The sequence below is a fragment of the Peromyscus leucopus genome, chromosome 6, assembly GCF_004664715.2.
Source record: "Peromyscus leucopus breed LL Stock chromosome 6, UCI_PerLeu_2.1, whole genome shotgun sequence".
Classification (NCBI taxonomy): domain Eukaryota; kingdom Metazoa; phylum Chordata; class Mammalia; order Rodentia; family Cricetidae; genus Peromyscus; species Peromyscus leucopus.
In genome coordinates, this window is record NC_051068.1 from 116444800 (window position 1) to 116465572 (window position 20773).

At 38.8% G+C, this 20773-nt stretch overlaps 1 protein-coding gene across 1 annotated transcript in view; it reads left to right on the forward strand.

Moving 5' to 3' along the window:
• The window catches only part of Col24a1 (collagen type XXIV alpha 1 chain), a 269283-nt gene that overhangs the window by 100329 nt on the left and 148181 nt on the right, over window positions 1-20773 (forward strand). Inside the window, 2 exon segments of the mRNA XM_037207167.1 lie at window positions 8193-8246; window positions 19477-19530. Of these exon segments, the coding sequence (XP_037063062.1) occupies window positions 8193-8246; window positions 19477-19530 (108 nt within the window).

Here is a 20773-nt window from a genome sequence, read left to right on the forward strand (position 1 = left end):
CCAAGTGGCTAGGCATTCCTACAAGGGATTTTAATTAATTAAATCATTTGAAGTGAGAAGACCCACTTTTAATCCAGATCTTTTGAGGTAGGAAGATCCACCTTTAACCTGGGCCACACCTTTGGTGGTAGCCTAAATAAAGAACATGGAAGAAGGAAGCTTGCTCTCTCTTTGCCTGCTTGCTTTCGCTCTTGCTAGTGTGTCCATTCATTTGCTAGCATTAGAGCCTATTTCATCAGGATTCCAGCATATACTGAAGATGACATCCAACCTCATGGACTGAACAACTAGTGGATTCTTGGACCTTCCATTAGTAAACAGCCATTGTTAGACTACAGTCTGTAAGCCATTCTAACAAATTATATATGTGTGTGTGTGTATACATATGTGTGTGTATACATATATATTTGTGTGTGTGTGTGTGTGTGTGTGTTCGTTCTTTTAAAGCAGTTCTCAACCTTCCTAATGCTGAGACCCTTTAATATAGTTCCTCATGTTTTGGTGACTCCAACCATAAAATTATTTATGTTGCAACTTCATAACTGTAATTTTGCTACTGTTATGAATTGTAATGTAAATATCTGATATGTAGGATATCTGATATGCAACCCCTGTGAAAGGGTTATTTAACTCTCAAAGGGGTCACGACCCACAGGTTGAGAATTGCTGCTCTACAGGACTCTGACTAGCACACCATATTAACAAAGGTCTGCAAGACTTAAACACACTACCAAATCTAACTGAGGCAAACCCTGAGGGGAATCATAGACCACATGGCATTGAGTTGGCAATATAGTGCATGGTTGTAGAAACTGGAGCTGGTATATTCTTCTCAATGAGGCCTAAATGTATGTCTATGTAGTTCAAAGAGCAAAAAAATTATTTGAAAAGGAAAATAAAAGAGAATATGAAGCTGTGGGCCCTAGGTCCATGACTGCTTCCAGCATTATAAATGGGCTTTGTTTTGCTGCATATACACCCTGTCTGACACTAAACTGTTCATGCATGAAAGGAGACTTTCTTTGGGACAAAGTCTTCAGAATGTATTTCCATGAATCCAAGACTTTTTCCCAAGAGTGCACTCGGTGATGAGAACAGTGTCTGGTCCCTTCAGTTGTGTTAAAATGGGCAGACTGATGCTCATTAATTAAAACAGCAGAGAATTCCTAATGAGTCAGGTGGATGGCAGATATTGAGTATCTATAAATATATTTTTCTAAATACATGAATAAAATAGTGATCGTGCTGTTATTATCTGTGAAATAATTCAAAACCCGAGCTTCACTGAGTTTTGCCTGGGAAGAAGTTCAGGGAAATAAATCTTAAGGTTTTTTTTTTCCTCTAAAGGTTTTTTTAATCATTCCAAACCTGGGTACCACGACAGCATGATTAACTAAGCCATCCAATCCCAGCTGCCCCCCTTGAAGTATAATTGGCATATAACAAATTGCATACATTTAAATTATACAATTCAACTATTTATCCTGGTACAGGGTCTTCTATAGCCTAGGCTCGCCACGAATTCACTGTGTAGCTAAGGATAGCCTCAACTCCACATCTTCCTGCCTCCACCTCCTAAGTGCTGAGACTAGCACCTGAAAATTTACAAGGTTCAATTTTTGACATAAGAGTAAATCATGAAAACATCATCAAAACCAAGTGAATGGAGATATAATCCATCTTCAAGCCCCTCATTTTCCTCACTTGCCTTTATAGTCATTTTCTATCCTCGCATTTCCTCCCAGCCTACTATATTCTATCTGCTTTTTGTCACTATTGATTATGAACTCCTAAATAGCAAGTAACAAACAGGGTGGTTTGTTTTAAAATTGTAAGTTTGGTATAGCTTTGTGTGACCTTTACAAGAATACATGTGGACTTCCTGTCTGGCCTTGTCGGTGCCTTTAAGAGCGATATCACAGATGTGTGGATGCTCTGTGGAACTGGAGACAGATGTGGAGCAATATCACAGATGCATGAACACTCTGTGGAACTGGGGATGGATGCGTGGCATCATAAGGAATTACGTTGTCTGTTGTTTGAGGACTTTCTCTGCGGGGCTTTCATGATGCTGAACATATGGGAGTCAGCTGCAGTGTGTTTTCTGCTCAAATACATGGAATTGCTCAAAGGAGAAAATATATAATGAGGAGTAATCAATTGCAAAACTTTTCAAAAATCTCGTAATGAAAACAATCTGGTTCTGAAGGCATTTTAGGTCTAAAAAAGCAAAGGGAGGATGAAAAAGAACCACATATCTCAATGGGGTCTTTACTTTGCATTTCTCTTGGCAGAAGCCAAGATTTTCTACATGTGGTTTTTCCTGAAGACAGAGAATCTCCTCCGTTAGCAGCAGCCCTCTGCTCTATGCTTGAGTTTGGTTCCTATAGTTTACTGGGAAAACAACTTTATTACTTTTGCCCTTTCCAATATTTTGTTGGCATTAACTTTTGGATGGCTTATTCTTATTCAGAAAAAGTCAATTTAATCCTTCACTTAATATCTTTACTTCCCTGCTTGGAGTCACCGTTTTTGCTGACATGATGCATGTTTCTTAAAATGCAGAGGAACAAAATCCTATGACTGGATCCTGGGTCTCTGCTCAAATCAAACAGCCACTCACAGGACCCCCGCTCTCCTGCTGGGTTTGCTCCTTCTCCTTTGAATCTGTAAGGCTGCAATCCTCTCCAGAGAAGCTGTGCTAAGTTTTTGTCTTTGTGCTTATTTTTGGACAAAGGATAACTTTTGTAACTATGTAACTGTTTAATTATCTACACTAGAATTAGTGAGGCTGTGTCATGGAGCAGTTGAGAAAGTGCTTGTGCTGAAAGCTTCAGAACCCGAGTTTGATCTCCAGAACTCATGGAGAATCTCTGGGGCTCCCTGCCAACCTAGTTTACTCTACAGGTTCCAGGCCAGTAAGAAATCCAATCTCTAAAGAACAGGTGGATGGCACCTGAGGAAGGGTGTGCAAAGGTGTCTGCTGGCCACTCACATGTGCGCAAACATTTGTTTACACTGACACACAAGAGGATCCATTTTTAATTTGGCATCAGTAAAGACTATTAAACATTTCTTTAGTGTACTCTACACATACCAGCTAACAGACTAGGCTTTACCTAGCTTTCTTTGTACTAGGTTTCTTGTACAAATTCATAATCTACATGTCGCTTTTATCAATTTTATTTTGTGACTATTTTCTTAAATAAAATGTTTCATTCATCTCTACTAGCTTTAAATTTCAAAGCTACTCAGAAGATAAGTACAATCCATATCATACTGTGTTCTGTGTATTTAAAACACAACAGGAGTAGCAAGTAACATCTATAGGAATTAAACATTTCAATGGCATTTAATAGTCTAAATATCATCTAGAACAATTTTTAATATTTTAAAGTACAATGAAAAATGACATAAAATCCCATTATCCAAAAACACTTTGTTTTCAAGCTATGATTATAATCAAGTATACTACTTACCTCAAAAATAAGGTAAAATGTATCCAAACCTAAAGTCTATTGATCTTACCCAAGGACTAATTCAATGAGTGAATTTTGCCTTTTCCAAAGATAGCGCACAGTTGCCTACCACACAAACAGTTATGTAAATACCTGCATTAGTCACCTTTCCTGTTGCTATCACAAAAATACTCCAACAAAAGCAACTTATGGAAGAAAGGATAATTTGGGCTCCCAGTGGAAGGATACAGTTCATCATGGCAGAGAAGCCATGGGTGCCATATTGTAACTGCAAAGGCAGAATAATTGTCATGCTCAGCTGGCATCCTCCTTTCTATGGAATCCAGGACCCAGGCCTATGGAATGGTGTTGCCCACAGTGGAGGTGGTTCTCTCCACCTCAGTTAACCTAATCAAGATAATCCTTCACAAGCATGCCCAGAGGCTAACCAAAATATCCCTCACAAGATGTGCTTGGAGTGATGTCTTCTAGGTGATTCCAGATATTGTGAAGTCAATGATCAGTATTATCCATCACAATACTCAATACCAAATTCCTTAAACAACAACAAAGACTTATTGAGGTATATAATTGGTATGGAATAAAATCCAAATATTTAAACTATTCAATTGAATAATTTTCATTTATGGATAATTTATGCTATCATTATTGAGTCAAAACAACAAATGTGTCTACCAAAGCCAGCAATTGCATCTTTATAATTTTTTATTTTTTATTTTTCTTCTATTCTTCCTGCCCTTTTTCTTCATAGGATACCTTTTTCATCACTCTACATTAATCCAATTTTCCAAAGTATTCTTAGAAATGACTCATAGTTTATGCTCTTCTTCTGTCTGGCTTTTTTCACTTAGCATAAGACCCTTGGGGTTCATACAGTTCGTTCCATCTTATGATTGATCTTCATTAACTCAGCCATTAGATTTACTTTTGTTTGTTATTTATCCACTTGTGATTTTTAATTGAAGAAATATAGAGCTTAATAAAAAGCAGAAATATATTAGCCCTATTGGAAAGCTACTCCAAATGTCAATGTGAGCCATAAAATGCCATATATTTACCTTACTAAGAAACTGGTTTTTTGAGCTTTTGGCTACCACTAAGTAAGAAGGCAGTATTTCACTTTTATGATTTCCTAGGAAATGAGTATAATCTGCTAGTGCCTTGGTTCCCAGGTTTTGCTATAAAAATGCATGTGAATTAGTCTCCAGCCTTGAGTGATTAGAGAATAATAAAATTTTGTTTTTACTGGAGAGAACACGGAATCACTCTCTGTACAGCAAACAGATGTGAAGGCTCTGAGAATAGAAGCCACATTTGCACTTATTATTTTTAAAGCTACTTCATTTTTCTGCTTCTCAGTAACAATTTTGATCAGACTTTCTGTTAAGAAAGCACCAGAAGTCAGGCTGTTCCTCCCCCTCCTCCCCCTCTCCTTTCTCCTCCTCCCCTTTCTCCTCCTCCCTCTCCTCCCTCTCCTCCTCGCTAAGGTATCATGCTTTCAAGTGTGATGTAAAGATTTAACAGAAACAGTGAAGCTGTTTGTGGGAGGAACATCTTCTGACTTGTTAATGTTATTTTAAATTTAAAGCAATGAGTCGGGACATCCTTACCAGGTTTTTGTTCTTTATTGTAGATTTGTCTGCCACTATGATTTTTAAAAATAAGTTTTGACCCTGAGGATATACTCTAATTTTTTAGTGTGTAAAGTCTCTGACATTTCACTGTTTGGCATACTTATCCATGTCCCATCGTTGGCTTTACAGATTGAGCAGTAAATTTAAACATTAAAAAGTTCCTTTCTGGTCATTATCATTAAAACTCAGCTGATCCAGTTAACTCTGGTTTTTTTTAATATATTATTTAAATGGTGAGCTTTTTACTTGGGAGTAGTCCAGCTATGAATATTTAAAATAATGAAAATGGTTTTTGGCCAATTTTCTAAGCTTGCCCATGTGGAAAGGAATAGAGTCTTTTTCCTATTAATAATTGTGCTGACATGCTTCTGAGATTTTCAGTAAACTCTTAATTTTGAAACACTTGACTTGCTTAACTCTAGTATGAGGTTTGAGCTGGTGATCTCTTTGTCGTACCTCATGTCTTTTCATGTATACTGTTGATATTTGGACCCACAAAGGGTGCAGGTGCAGGTTCACACATAGCAGACACCCCATGTTTAACTGGGATTACCTCACTAATTTTGTCAGTTTTATTGTAAAATAAATCACAACCACAAGTGACTGTACAACAAATGTGTATCGCTCACCAATTTCAGACAGATTTCCTTGTAAGCACTGTTAGGTTAGAGTAGAATCACTTGCTGGTACCCAAAGCCTTCTTGAGTCTTTTGTTTTTAAATTTGCTGTGTCTTTCAGTCTCCAAGTTCACTCCCCATTCTTCTCTCCCTTATAATTTAGCTGTGAAGCACCCAGCCACTTGACTTACAGCATCTTCCACAGTCTGTGTTGATTATAGTCCCATGGTGTAGCTTTGCATGTTCCTTGATTTGTGTTTTTCTTGAAAATTGCTGGTCTCATGACAGAGTCCTGATCATATTGAGGTTTCTTTTGCTTGTTTGGGCAAAACAGCAGGTCATCCTGTGTTCTTCCATCAGTAAGAACATGCTGTGTCATCCTTTTGTGTGTGTATGTGTGTGTGAGGTGTTACTGTAGGTCTAAACACAATGCCAAATCCATGAGATAATTTGAGGGGATGAAAAACAGATTTTCATGCTTTGCCATTTCTTTGTGGGGAGGGCTGGAATGCCCTTATCTACTTTGGGAGAAGATTGCATACTCTTACCTACTATTTGGATGAAAGTTGTACAGAATATAAGCAAAGGCAAATGACTGCTTAATTGTTAATTTTTGTTATCACTTTCCAAGTAATGAGTTAGCTTCCCTTTATCTTCTATACATGGTATAGAAGTATTTGAACTTATGAATTTAAATATATTTATTGTGGTTAAATTTAATCCAATGTTTTCCCCCATTGAAAAAGATTTCTTTCCCCCAAATATTTGGCTTGTGGAATCCTATCCAAGCTCCTTAAGAGTTATTTTTAAATGACCCTAGTTTCAATGCTTCTGATAGCTTTCTTGATTGCTGGTGTGATAACATGTTCTGGGGTCATCTGGATAATGGACAAGTCACGAATGTAGCCATGAGGGTGATCTGAGCCAGTGTTCTGAGTGGTTGTAAATGGAGACCCAGGATGCAAGTAGCCACAGTACATGCTGTCCCCTTTTTCAAAAGAAATAAGTCAGTCACTCAACAATAACAACAGCAACAAAACTTTTAAAAGCAATTACTGCACAGCAGATGTCATAGTACTTGCTGGGAGTATGAGAGTGGAAAACACATGAAGTACACCCAAGGTGTTTACAATCGGACATGAAAAATAAAACAAGACAAGACACTGTTAACTTACTTTGTTGTGTGAGAGTTTTAGGAGAAGAGAAAGAGATATTTAAAAGGAGAGTATAAGTACCTTTGACTTGGAACACTCAAGTAGTGGATGCAGAGTGAGGGAGCAGTGTAGAGAATTTATGGAGTACATGGAGTTCAATGAGCAAGTGTTTCAGCAAGAACTAGAAGACAGGTATATTGCTTCAAGGTCAGTAAATATAATTTATTCAAGAGAGAAGGCTTGAAATTAGGTGAATATAATTTTACATATGCATGAATATAAATGCTAGCATAGTTTGCCTGGTTCCTTATGATCAGTTAAAAAATCCATATATCTGTGTTAACTATTCCATGACCCTTGGAAATCAAACCTTGTGGTAAATCCTTTAGGTACATACCTTTTTTTGTCTTTTGCCACAAATGTCCTCCACATAATCCAAAATTTTAATCTGGGATATAAATTGCCAGAGTACACATGTTCTAACTAGAAATGGACTTTCTTCATTGTGACTAAATCAATAAAGGAAAGCCTAGTGATGATGATGTTGTTTGAAATTGAGCATGAGGTACTGTGTTCTAATTCATTATATCAGCAGAAATTTCAACCTCACCATTTTAGAGCAACAGGCCAGGCCTTTCCCCAGCATGGACTTTAGTTAACACTATGATGCATTTCATTATGGGAACCAAGTACTTTAGACTGCTAATATAATTTCCAAAGGTGAAATTATGATTCTGATGCAAATACATACACAGATAAAATTTTCTTAAACTAATTATTTAGATAATAAAGAGACAATGTAAAAATATACTTAGAGGAGCTAGGATAGGCAATCAAGTCAGGGATTCTATGATAGATAGGTAGGTTTGACGCAAAGCAGATTGACATCCTATTCATAAGGTGATGATTTTTTACTAGATAGAAGTGGACTGTGTCTGCACTTAGCAAAAGTTCATTGTAAGTAAACAGTGAACAGTGAGTCTTACAAAGTGCATCACTTTACTCTTTGGTAGTTCGATGTCTGGTGTGACATTGGAAAGCTGTGTTATTCTTCTCCTTCTTTTAGACAGGACCACAGTGACTTCTCTAAGCCTGGGGACTGCGACTCATTAATAAAGTTAATTTTCTTGTTTTAAGATACCAAGTTCTTATCCTACTGTGGAACAATTGTCTAATAAACACTGAGTTTTGAAGAATATAAATTGTTTTAACTAGGCATGGGATACAGACAAAGGAGGGTTTTATATGCTTAATAAATTTAAAGTAATTTGCTGTGGAATAAACTCTCTACCTTTTTATGTCCACCAGGGTTTTCCAGGAGATATTGGGATTCCTGGACAAAATGGACCTGAAGGACCAAAGGTAAAAAGCAAATAAAAGCCATACTGGATGTAGATATCTAGAGTTTTCTCATTAAAATTCATAATATGTATAGAAAAAGATCTTAAGAATATCAGAATCATCAGTAATTAAGCATTTTGAGTTCAGAATCCAGTCAGTTCTAAATGATTTTCTAAGTTCATTATAGTTACTAGATGGATAATATTTGAAAATCATAGATATCAGTCCAAAGGGTGTTTTAGAGGCAACAAAAATGAGAACATTTCTTAAAAGTCATAGTGGACAGAAAATAGAGAAATTTCTGATGACTGGAACACTTCAACACTGATAAAATGCCCACTCTTACCATATAAGAAAGCTTGTGGTATCCCAGGGCCTGGATGTAACACAAGGCACCTGGAGAAACCAAAGTGTCCTCACTCCAGTTACTGCTGCTCTGTGTGTGTACAAGGATGCTGCTCTGTGTGCGCACAAGGATGCTGCTCTGGTGTGTACAAGGATGCTGCTGTGGTGTGCACAAGGATGCTGCTCTGTGTGTGCACAAGGATGCTGCTCTGTGTGTGTACAAGGATGCTGCTCTGTGTGTGCACAAGGATGCTGCTCTGTGTGTGTGGTGGGGGGTGGGGGACAAGGATGCTGCTCTGTGTGTGCACAAGGATGCTGGGGGCGGTGCTGTGTGTGTGCGGTGTGTGTGTGGCACAAGGATGCTGCTCTGTGTGTGCACAAGCAAGGATGCTGCTGTGTGTGCACAAGGATGCTGCTCTGTGTGTGCACAAGGATGCTGCTCTGGTGTGCACAAGGATGCTGCTGTGGTGTGCACAAGGATGCTGCTCTGTGTGTGCACAAGGATGCTGCTGTGGTGGGGGTGTGCTGGTGGTGGGGTGTGTGTGGTGTGCAAGGATGCTGCTCTGTGTGTGCACAAGGATGCTGCTCTGGTGTGTGCACAAGGATGCTGTGGGTGTGCGGATGCTGCTGTGTGTGCACAAGGATGCTGCTCTGTGTGTGCACAAGGATGCTGCTTGGGTGTTGGGTGTGCTGTGGTGTGTGGTGGTGTGTGGTGTGTGGGGTGGTGTGGTGTGCGGATGCTGCTGTGGTGTGCACAAGGATGCTGCTCTGTGTGACAAGGATGCTGCTCTGTGTGTGCACAAGGATGCTGCTCTGGTGTGTACAAGAATGCTGCTCTGTGTGTGCACAAGGATGCTGCTGGTGTGTGGCGGGTGCTGCTGGTGTGCACAAGGATGCTGCTCTGGTGTGTACAAGGATGCTGCTCTGTGTGGGCACAAGGGTGCTGCTGTGGTGTGCACAAGGATGCTGCTCTGTGTGTGCCAGGGATTCAGCATCAAAAGTTTCAGTATCAAGACATGCCCCAGGTACCAGTACCAGGCAGGCTAGGCACCATAAACAAACACGCATCGGAAATAGAACTGGAGTGACGAAGTCTGGAATTTGAGGGTAGAGGAGTTGAACTCAAGCTCAAGTGGAAAGTGTTAGTTTACATGGAGAGAGAAGCAGGGACAGTGAAGGCTGGACAGATGTTAATAACAGCTGTGTTCATCTGTGTACTGTGCTGTCGGGTGATACAATGGCATGGTAAATGTTTTACTGAGATTAGATCATTTTAGTTTTACACAATGTTACCAAGTAGACAGTACCCCTTTTTTAAAATGTCATAATATTAAGATAGTCACTCAAGGAACAGAGAGACCGCTCAATGGGAATGGTACTTGCCACAAAGTGTGACAACCAGAGCTTAAGGCCCTAATCCTCCTTGGTGAAAGTAAAGAACAGATCCACAAAAGTTTTCTTACTCCATCCATGTGTTTACCACAGTGTATACAGGAACACATATGTGAATGCAATGAATAAATACTTTAAAATGTAGGCAGAAGATATTTACTCAGTCACATAACTGTAAAGTAGCAGAACCAGGTTGTCACAAAGAGGTAACTACCAAGTCTGGGCTCTTCACTGAGCTTGGATCACATCATTAGGAGCACTCACGGTCAGGCTGCAGTTTCTGCTTTATCTGACAGGCATTGGGGAGTGATCAAAGGTATTTAAGTAGCAAATATACCATCTGCTTCTGTCTTTAAAAGATAATCCTACAGTCAATATAAGGGATAGTTTAAACTAGGAAGAAATTGAAGGCAAACGTGTGAACTACAAAAATCTAGACAATGGCCTGGAGGGATCGCTCAGCAGTTGGCTAAGAGCATGTACTGCTCTTACAGATGACCTAAGTCTGATGCCCAAAACCCATATCAGGTAACTTACAGTGACCCAAAACTCTAGCTCCAGGGAAGTCCAGTGCCTCTGGCCTCCTAGGGCAACTGCACTCATGTGCGCAGCACACACACACACACACACACACACACACACACACACACACGTAAATTGTTTTTTTATTATAAGAAATTATAAGGGAGCTAAGGGAGGTGCCGGACAGGCACTGGATATGCTTCTCTGTCCAAGCCTATAGGTAGACGAAGGCATGGAGTGGGGCTCCTCAGACTACCTGAGTGTTGGCTGTGGGTCCTGGGCTCTATCTGAGGATTGGGGTGAGTGCATGAGGCTCCTATTTAAGAGATCAGCTTCACTGGAGAAATAATAAAAATTTGAAATAGAACATTTATTCATTTAACAAATATTTATTGGGTGACTCCCAAGTGGGAGCTACTGTGCTGGACCCTGAATAGAAAGCCCTAATCTATGTTTTCAAGAACTTTACAGCTGGGCCTGAAGAGGTGGTATTCCAGATAAAGTGCCAGATGCACAAGCAAGAAAATTCAAAAGTTCAGATACCCAACACCCACAGAACAATCTGGGTATGGTAGAGATACCCAGGGCTCATGTTCCAGCCGTTCCAGCCAACTGGCAATCTCCAGGTTCAGTTAGAGACCCTATCTCAAGGAAAAATAAGGTGGGACGTAATAAAGGAAGACACTCAACAACATCCTCTGGCCTCTACATGCACACACACACACACACACACACAGACAGACACACACACACACACACACACACACACACACACAGACAATCCATACAAGCACAGAAACCCTTTTTATAACCACAGTGAAAGGGGTGCATAGTTATAGGACTCGAATCAACATGATGAGTGAGGAGTTTGTGAGGCAGACAAGTGGGTTGTGTGACATTCAGGAAAAGGAAACTTACGAGGGGATGGAGCTGCAGTATTTGGAAAGTATTTAAACAAAATGTCACTCATTATTTATCTGAAATTCAAATGTGACTGTGCATCCTGTGTTTTACCTGGCAACCTCACCTGCCACCCACCAACTTCCCTCTGTGCAGCCATTTTTCACTTCTTTCCGTGGCTGTGAAGTATGCCTCTGCACGTCCATGTCCCACATATGCTTTGCATCAAATCCTCTCTGGAGTTCTGAGCAACATTGTGCCATCAATTAGAACCTTTTACCATTTCTCCTTGACTCAAAATTTCCCCGCTTTACTTTGGAAACCGTTTTCACTGCCAATGTTGTAGCTTAGACCCTCTTCATTTTTATCCGGGATTAGTGTGGTAGACCTCCAGTTACTCTCCCTGCCTCCAGTCTGGCATTCCTCCAAACCCACAGGGGCGATGCCAAAGGAAAAATCTGTGGAAAGTGTACATCACAGCCTGCCACTGCCTGAATCCTTAAGTTATCCGAAGTGCATGTCTGTGAAGACTTGCGTGTCTTTCCTCTTAACACACGGTTCTCTACACGCTAACCTTAATTCTGCAGCGTACACTCACACTCATCATTGCTTTTCAAAGCATCATTCCTGTCAAACTTTATAGATAAACAAACCATGCTGTACTTGTTCAAATCTCATAGCTGCTTTGATGCTGTTCTTTTATCAGGGTGTAGCTTCTTTCCTTTACCTTTCTTTATCCATCACGTACAACACTGGCCAAGTTTACTCAATATCTAAGTTAGCTGTTTTTCCCGTGTTCCTGAAAAACCTCTATCAGGCAATTCTCACCATGTATTATACCTGATTTTATGCTTGTCTGCCTCTCTGCTAGACTACAGGGTCTTTGAGAGAAGAGATTGAATGATCTGAAATATATTACAGTGACTAGAATAAAATGCTAGGAATTTCATAATAGGAACTTGATATGCACTGACCGGATGATTTGTTGACTAGCTATGGGTAAAAGTTACTTTAAAGATACAAAAAGAAAAAGAAAAAGAAAACTTGATACCTAAAGGAACATGATAGAAGAAAGAGGAATAAAAACTAAAACCAAGACTTTCAGTCGGGTTTCTTGTCATTGAACATTAGTGGGAAAATTAAGTAGGAAACGGGAGAATTTGCAGCTCTGGACGAGTATGACAAAATGCTTATTTTGATATATAGAAATTATAGTCATCAGTAAACCAAGATAAAATGTAGAAATAAGAAGGCAAAAGAGATGGGTAATGTAGAGAATGGCATTAAGATGTCTCCTCTCTACTCTAGCCTTTCCCTGCTTAGGAACTTGAACATAAGCATCTTTATTTATTTGTTTATTTTTCACTCACTGGTTCATTCACTCAATCCTTGTTGAGCTGCCTTTTTGTGTTATGTCAGGTATTAAATGTGCAATAATAATGATTATATAACTACAGTGCCTCTTGTGGATGGAGTTCTAATTTGGCAAGGAAGATAAAAAGAAGTTATTACAAACTATAAGAAGTATAATATAAAAGAGTGGTAGAGGCTGGAGAAATAGGTCAATAGTTAAGAAAGATGGCTGCCCTTGCAGAGGACCCATATTCAGTTCACAGCACCTGAATGACAGCTCATGATGGCCTATACCTTCAGTTCCAGGGATCTTACACCCTCTTCTGGCCTCTACAGGTTCCTGCACATATATGGTACAGATAAACTCATGCACATACACACATCATATAAACACATTAAAAAATAATAAATTATTTAAAAGAATTGATAGTATACTGTGAGAGCCTCAAAAGTTGAGCAATAGAGTCTGTCTTTGGAAATTAGGAAATGATCACCAGGCTTAACATGTAAGGATGAATGTCATGCTTATGAAGATCCATATTGCATTTCAGTTCAGGGATCCTGTTTCACTTGTTTGGTGGAGAATAAAAGAACTAAAGTCAGCTGGATTTTTTAATATGGCTGCCATGGTCATCTTAAGAAGTTTGTTCTAGGTAGTTCCTCTTACAGTGAAATGTTAAAAGTGGGAGCTGGGGAGATGACTCAGCGGGTAAGAGCACTTGCTGCTCCTTCTGAGAACTCAGGTTCAATCCTCAGCCCCGACATCAGGTGGCTCACAACCACTTGCAAGAGTTTCAGAGAATTTGAAGGCCCCTTCTGCCTCCTCTGGCATGTGCTCATGGTGCACATACAGAAAAGCAGGCTCACACGCACGCAAGTCAAATAAAGTAATAAAAAAATGTTAAAAGTAGGTCAGTGGGCCTTCCAGATGGCTCAGCAGGTACCAGGCATCAAAAATGGATGCCCAAACCCACAAAAGACAGAGCAGACTCACACACACACACACACACACACACACACACACACACACACACACACCTTTTTAAGAAGTTGACCAAAAGGCCTGAAAGCTAGATACTTTAACAAATACCAATGGTTGAATTGACAATGAATAATTATTGCTTTTTGGAGTATTTTTTCTAAAAGTATTTATTCAATAGACATGAGCTTAAAGATTCATTAACACAAACAATGTGAGACTAATTGAGTATATATATATATATATATATATATATATATATATATATCACTGAAGTTTAAAACAACTTTTAGGAGGCATGATTTTATTAAAAGAACCAGAAAGTATATATATATATATATTTATATATATATAATATATATATATATATATATATATATATATGACTCTGTGTTTTAAGAATGAGAGATCCTCTGTGAGTTCGAGGCCAGCCTGGGCTACCAAGTGAGTTCCAGGAAAGGCACAAAGCTACACAGAGAAACCCTGTCTCGAAAAACAAGCAAACAAAAAAGAATGAGAGATCCTGATTTTATCTATACGATTGGTCTTTCTCTTTGTCTTGAAAATTTTCTAGAAACAGGAAAAATAAAGCCAAATATAGTTACATGATAAGTATGATGTGTTTCTTTCCTGACATAGAAGCACCCTACACCTTCTGTATTTTTATGGCATGTCTTGTCTAGGAAGTGGGAATAATGTAAATTACTAAAGTCATATTGACATAGTCATCACGAAAACCACATGGGCTCTGGAGGGATGGCTCAGGGTCGAAGAGCACTTGCTGCTCTTGCAGAGGACCCAGGTTTTGTACCCAGCACCCATATGGTGGTTCACAACCATGTGTAAGTCTAGTTCCAGGGACTCTGATAACCTTTGTGTCCTTGGTGGGTACCAGGTACACACTTTTGGTGTGCATACATAATGTAGGCAAGCACCTATAAACATGAAATAAACATAAATAAGTATTTTTAAGAGACGAGAAAACCACGCACACTGTATTTGAAAGAAATAGTTGTCCTGTGTTCAATAAAAGGGAGGAGTCTTTCCAGGGAAAGAACTCTGCAGGAGTTTTTTATTTTTTGTTAATTTTCTGCCACTTAACTAAAACCTCAAACTGGGATTGCAAACGTGTGTCAGTTATGGTTCTACTGATTGCGGAGTTTGGGTGCGTGCGTTTGTACATAGATACAAACATTCTTCAGTAAGCCTTCCAGAGACACTCAACTTGGCGAGCTGCTTTCAGGAATAGCATAACATCAGCTAATCCACATCCTCTGCTGGTCCTGCAGAAAGTAGGAGTGTCTGATAAATATCCCCCGCTCTTCAGTAAACAGAGGAATACTGTATCTGTTGCTCCATTGCTTGTGTTGCTGCTTTGGCTATGGAATTAAGAATGTTGAAACCAGCTGTTACTGTGTCTTGTATTACAGTCCCGATAAGCTTACAGAGGAAGCCCACTATTTGTGAGATTGTGTTGTGTAATACATGGAAATAGCGCTTGCCTTGACCCGCTCTGGTATGTCCTATGTTTATCTGTTTAGGGGAAGTAAGCTTGGTAAGAAAAGATGCATGACTCTAGACCATTCTCATAGATCACCTCAACTCAGCCCTGAACATCTACATTCCATCACTAAATCAAGATTTTATATACACATTTATTACACTAACCATTCTGTTCTCCAGGCAGTGTTTAGTCAGCTGAGAAACATTTATTGAGCTTGTATATTGGGCAGTTTTTTTTTCTGTGTTACTGTTTGTAATATATTAAACAGTAACTAGAAAACAAGATTAAGACATGGTCTTCTCTGTACTAGGAATTTATAATCTTCTAGAAACGTGTCTTCCACGTGGGAAAAGTTAAAAGCATAATTACTAGGCAGCATATAAGTGAGTAACTAGGAGTTTTAGAGGAGGAAATAGTCAGTGTGGCCATGGGTTCCTAGAGAGTCACAGTTAAATTGGGATTTGAGTTGAATGGGTTGGATTTAGCCAAGTTGAAACAGAGAGCTTCTGTACAATAGTTTCAGTAAGAACACAGCATGGATGACAGAAAGAAATCTGTCCTGCTTTAAAAAAAAAAAAAAAAAAAGGTAGAAAACAGATTGTGACAGATACTAAATATAAAAAGTATAAAACTGGGGCATATAAGCCCCAAAAGCCTGTAGAAAATGTGTGTGCGTGTGTGTGTGTGTGTGTGTGTGTGTGTGTGTGTGTGCAAGTATGTGGGTGTGTGCAAAACTCACAGTGTAGACTCTATTTTCTTAACAGCTTAATCGGTGTATAGTATTGTAATACTTAAAGTATATGTTTGCTGTGGTAAGACAGATCTCCAAAATTTTCTCATCTTGCTTGATTAACGCACCCATTTTAAAGCAGCTCTTCACTACGTCAGTCCCAGGCAAGGCCAATTTACAACAGACTTCTGTGGTTTTGTGTACTTTATATACCTCATATAAGTTGGATCCCGCAGTATTTGCTGTTCTGTGACTGGCTTATTCCAGTAGCATAATGTCTTCAAGGTTCATCCATCTTGAAGCATGTGACAAGAGTTCCTTCTTTTTAAAGCTAAATATTGAATTATTTGTATATAACACCTTTTCTTTACTCAATGGACACTAGAGTAACCAGACCTTGGCTTTTGTAACTAACATGTCATCAAATATAGACACGCAGATCTCTGAGAGCCTGTTTACGATTCTTTTAAATATATATCCAAAGGTCATTTGCCCACATTTTAGTGGGCTATTTGGGTCTTTGCATTTGAGCTGTAGGAGTCCCTCTTACATTTTGGATTTAAACACAGTATCAGATGTGTGGCTTGCAAACATTTCCTTCATTCTGCAGGATGCCTTTCCAGCACACTGACCATTATCTTCTTGGCACACAAGCTTTCCGTATGAGATCATCTCACTTCCTTATTGGTTCTTTGGTTACTTGTGCTTTTGTGTCACATCCAAGACATCATTGTCATCAGCCATGTTTTGGTATTTTCTTATTTTCTTCTACAAGAAATATGGCTTGAGATTTCATATTCAAGTCCACAATCCATTTCAGCTTGCTGTAGTGAGGAATTAGATGAAGGCTCTGTTGTTTCCCCAATACTGTTGAAGAGACTACCCTTTTTTCATTGTATAAAGCCTGTACAAAGAAGCCTTCAGTGGGGTTCTTTCTGGGTTTTCTATTCTATTGTCCTAAATCTTCCATGTTCTTATGGTAGTTTGGTCAGTTTGGTGATTTCAGCATCGTAGTGCAATGTTTTAAGGTCAGGAAGCGTGATGACTCCAGCTTCATTTTTCTTTCCAAGACTTTGTACTTTGGGGATCTCTTATGGTTCTTGTGTGAGTTTTAGGGTTTTTTTTTCTGTTTCTACAAAAGGCAAGTGTAGTTTCACAGTGAAACATTGAATGTGCAAGTCTCCTTCTGTCTCCTGGGCATTTTAACAATATTAAGTCTTCCAACCCAGCAACATCTGATGTCTTGTGCTTTATCTGGGTATCGTTATCGGCTCTTCTACTTACTCCACAGTTTCACTAGAGTCAGAAATCAGGAGTGGGAAGGGCTGTCCCTTGCTCACTGCTAAACCAGTCACTGTCTGTAGGGATGCTGAAGAAGGCAACTAAATTCAGTTTCTGATGTACACTGACCATTATATTCAGGGTTAGAAACATCTAACCTCAAACTACAATGTCAAGAGTGAAAACAAATGTTTCCTTGGGGAAAATTAAAGTGATTTTTGTCATAAATGTATTAATATTCTGGACCAACATAAAATAGCATATCCTCATATCCATTACCTAACTCATCTCCTTTTCTAAACAGAAGTCCATTAAACATTGTGTAACTAGCCTAAGTGTGATAGTTTTTTGATTGATAACATTCATATCACAAACTTGCAAGAATGTACACTGAAGATAACCAACCATTTTCCATTTCTTATTTACATTAAAGCATATCCCAGCAAGAGCAAAGTCTACAGAAAGATCTCATATGGTTTGTCACTGATGAATTCCAAAACTAAAAATGCAAGTCACCAGAGCACATTTACTCTATGACTCCATGTAGAAGATTTAAAAAATTCTTTGAATTGTTATAGGAATATTTGTAGATGTAACCAACAGTCTTATTAAATAAGAAACACAGAAACAATGTAAAAGAGAAAGCTGAGAGGTCAGAACTCAGAGCTAAAATCTCACCCTTCCGCCTGCAGTGTCCCAGCTTCCCGAAAGAGAGCTATATCCTGTCTGTTCGGTTTTTTTTATAGTATTTTGTTCTGCCTTCTCATTGGTTGTAAACCCAAACATGTGACTGCCTCGTCACTGTCTGAATGTACAGCCCCCTAGGTCTTAAAGGCATATGTCTCCAATGCTGGCTGTATCCCTGAACACACAGAGATCTATGGGATTAAAGGCGTGTGCCACCACCGCCACATTCTTGCTGTAGCTCTAATAGCTCTGACCCCCGGGCAACTTTATTTATTAACATACAATCAAAATCACATTTCAGTACAATTAGAATACCACCACAAATATTATAAGAAATTATGCAAAAATGGAATTCTTAGAAAGGTTTTACATAAAGCTTTTCTGACACATTGCATAGTTTCAACAAAACTGCTAAATGTAGCTGAAGTTTTCCTGTGTCCCACCTGGTCAGGGCAAATCTCTCTCAACCTCCAGTCCTGCAGCTGCTTGGACCCAAGTAAACACACAGAGGCTTATATTATTTACGAACTATATGGCCATTCATTCAAGCTTATTACTGACTAGCTCTTACACTTAAATTAACCCATAATTCTTATTTATGTTTAGACACATGGCTTGGTACCTTTTCTCAGTTCTGCCTTCACATCTTACTTCCTCTGTGTCTGGCTAGTGACTCCTGACTCAGTCTTCCTCTTCCCAGCATTCTCCTAGTTGCTTGCCCCGCCTATACTTCCTGCCTGACTACTGGTCAATCAGCATTTTTTTTTTTTTTTTTTTTTTTCCATTTCTCTTGTCTTTCGCTTTCTTACTCACTTCCAGTGCCTCGACTCACACGATCCGCCTGCCTGCCTCCCGGTGCTGATAAAGCGTGCGCACCCGCCGCCTCAATCAGCATTTTATTAAATCAGTGTACAAGAACATTATCCCACAGCAGCTAAAAAAGAATGTCATGGACAATAGATGTTGTATGGTGTTAGGTGAACTGGAAGATCATTTGTATGGTTATTTTGAACAAGTTTTCATTCAGAGAACAATTGTGTTTTAACATGTTTTATTATTAACAAAAGGATTTAATAGTCTTAAAAGTTCTGGTAATGAAGTTCATTTCTTCTGCAAATTGCCCTTCTCAAATTAGTGTGTATGAGTTGAAGGTCCCTTTATAGGAATAACAAATGTCACATTCTACTAGTCTCTTAACAGACTTCTGGGATACTTTATGTAATGTGTACATTTATTGTCAGAATAACAGTTAGGCCAATTGCTTTAAATTAAAAAAAAACAGCTTTGTCTGAAAAGGTGTCTAAAAGCTGAAAAATAAGAAACTGAACTAATTATTTGAACCTTAACATGTTGCTTAAAAGCAAATGTATTGCATTCCTTGGTTGTCTAGATGCTTTGATTTTTTTGCTCAGCATCCATTGCATTTCATTTTCATAACTCTTAATGGGAAATGAGTGGTACCAAATAGTGTCTCCACCTTTGTGGTAATGTTGGCTGATAAAAACAAAACTTCATAGATGTATAATTTTCATCTTCTGTATTTGCGTTGACTGTATAGGGACATCTTGGAAGCAGAGGGCCGCCCGGACCTCCAGGACTCAAAGGAACTCAGGTAAGGAGGAAACCAACGTCTAATCTGCACGTTTTTAGTTAGAATTTCCCTTTTTTACTTTTGTGACACTTCAGTTTTTGCTTAATGAAAAGGATTTCCTTAGTGTGAACAATTTTTGCTGTAAAGGATTTCAAGTTATTTATATTGGCACTTATGGGACGGAATTTGGAATCATTTTACAGAGTTCTGAACTCATTAGGTAATTTATTTCAGTAATCTTCAATGGAATGTTGAAGAATCTGAACCCAGAATGAAATGTATATGTACCAGAATTCATATTTGCTACTTGTGACTATTTTATATTTGTGACTTAATAAATTATATTTAATTGACTTATGAGTTGAGCAAAACGTCTGTTTATGAACTATATAAGGCATGTGATACTAAGGAAGTCTGTACATGCTGCCAAGAGTAGTAACGTAAACCAATAATACCAACTATTCATTTAAAGGTGAAAAAGAGCAATCTATTTCATGAGTGTATTTGGAAATAGAGCATACTTGCTTTTTTTTCTTGTTAGAAAGTAATGCCGAGAAGTTACTTATCTTTGGATGTGTTTATCTCCCACCTCTTTCTACCATTCAGTTTTGACCCTTACAAGAATGAACCAGATATTTACATTTTGTGGCATTATAGCTAATTTGACTCTAAGACGTGAGTGTAAATTAGTTGAGAATACAGTGTTTGACAGTAAGCACCATTTGGGTAGGGTCTGAGGTGCTCTGTAAGCTCCTGTGGGGTAGAATCTGATGTGCTTTTGTGTGTCTAGAGTCTCAGACAAAACTAAAATTTAAAAACTTGTGGTATGATGGCACCACCTATAATCCTATCACTTTCAAAGCTGAGGCAGGAGATCACAAGTTTGAGGCCAGCATGGGCTATAGAAGAGACTCAATCTTAAAAGAAGAAGCAGCAGGAGGAGGAAGGGAGGGGGAGGGGATGGGTGAATGAATAAAGTATCAAATGGGCCTAGAGCATGTTCTGTATAAGTGATTGTTAAATATGCCATAAATATGTGTGTTGATTTTCATCTGCCAAAAACAGAGTTGCATTTCTGTGTAGCCAACGAATTAGAGACTCTCTTTAATGATCTTGGTGATTCTTTTCCTTTACTCTCCTCCACTCCAAATTTCCTGTATATACTATGTGCCATCCACAAATTTAAAAAGTAGTCCAATGATACATGTCGCTTTTGAGGTGAGATAATCACCAAAATATTAAAACATGGAATGCTTGGATTCTA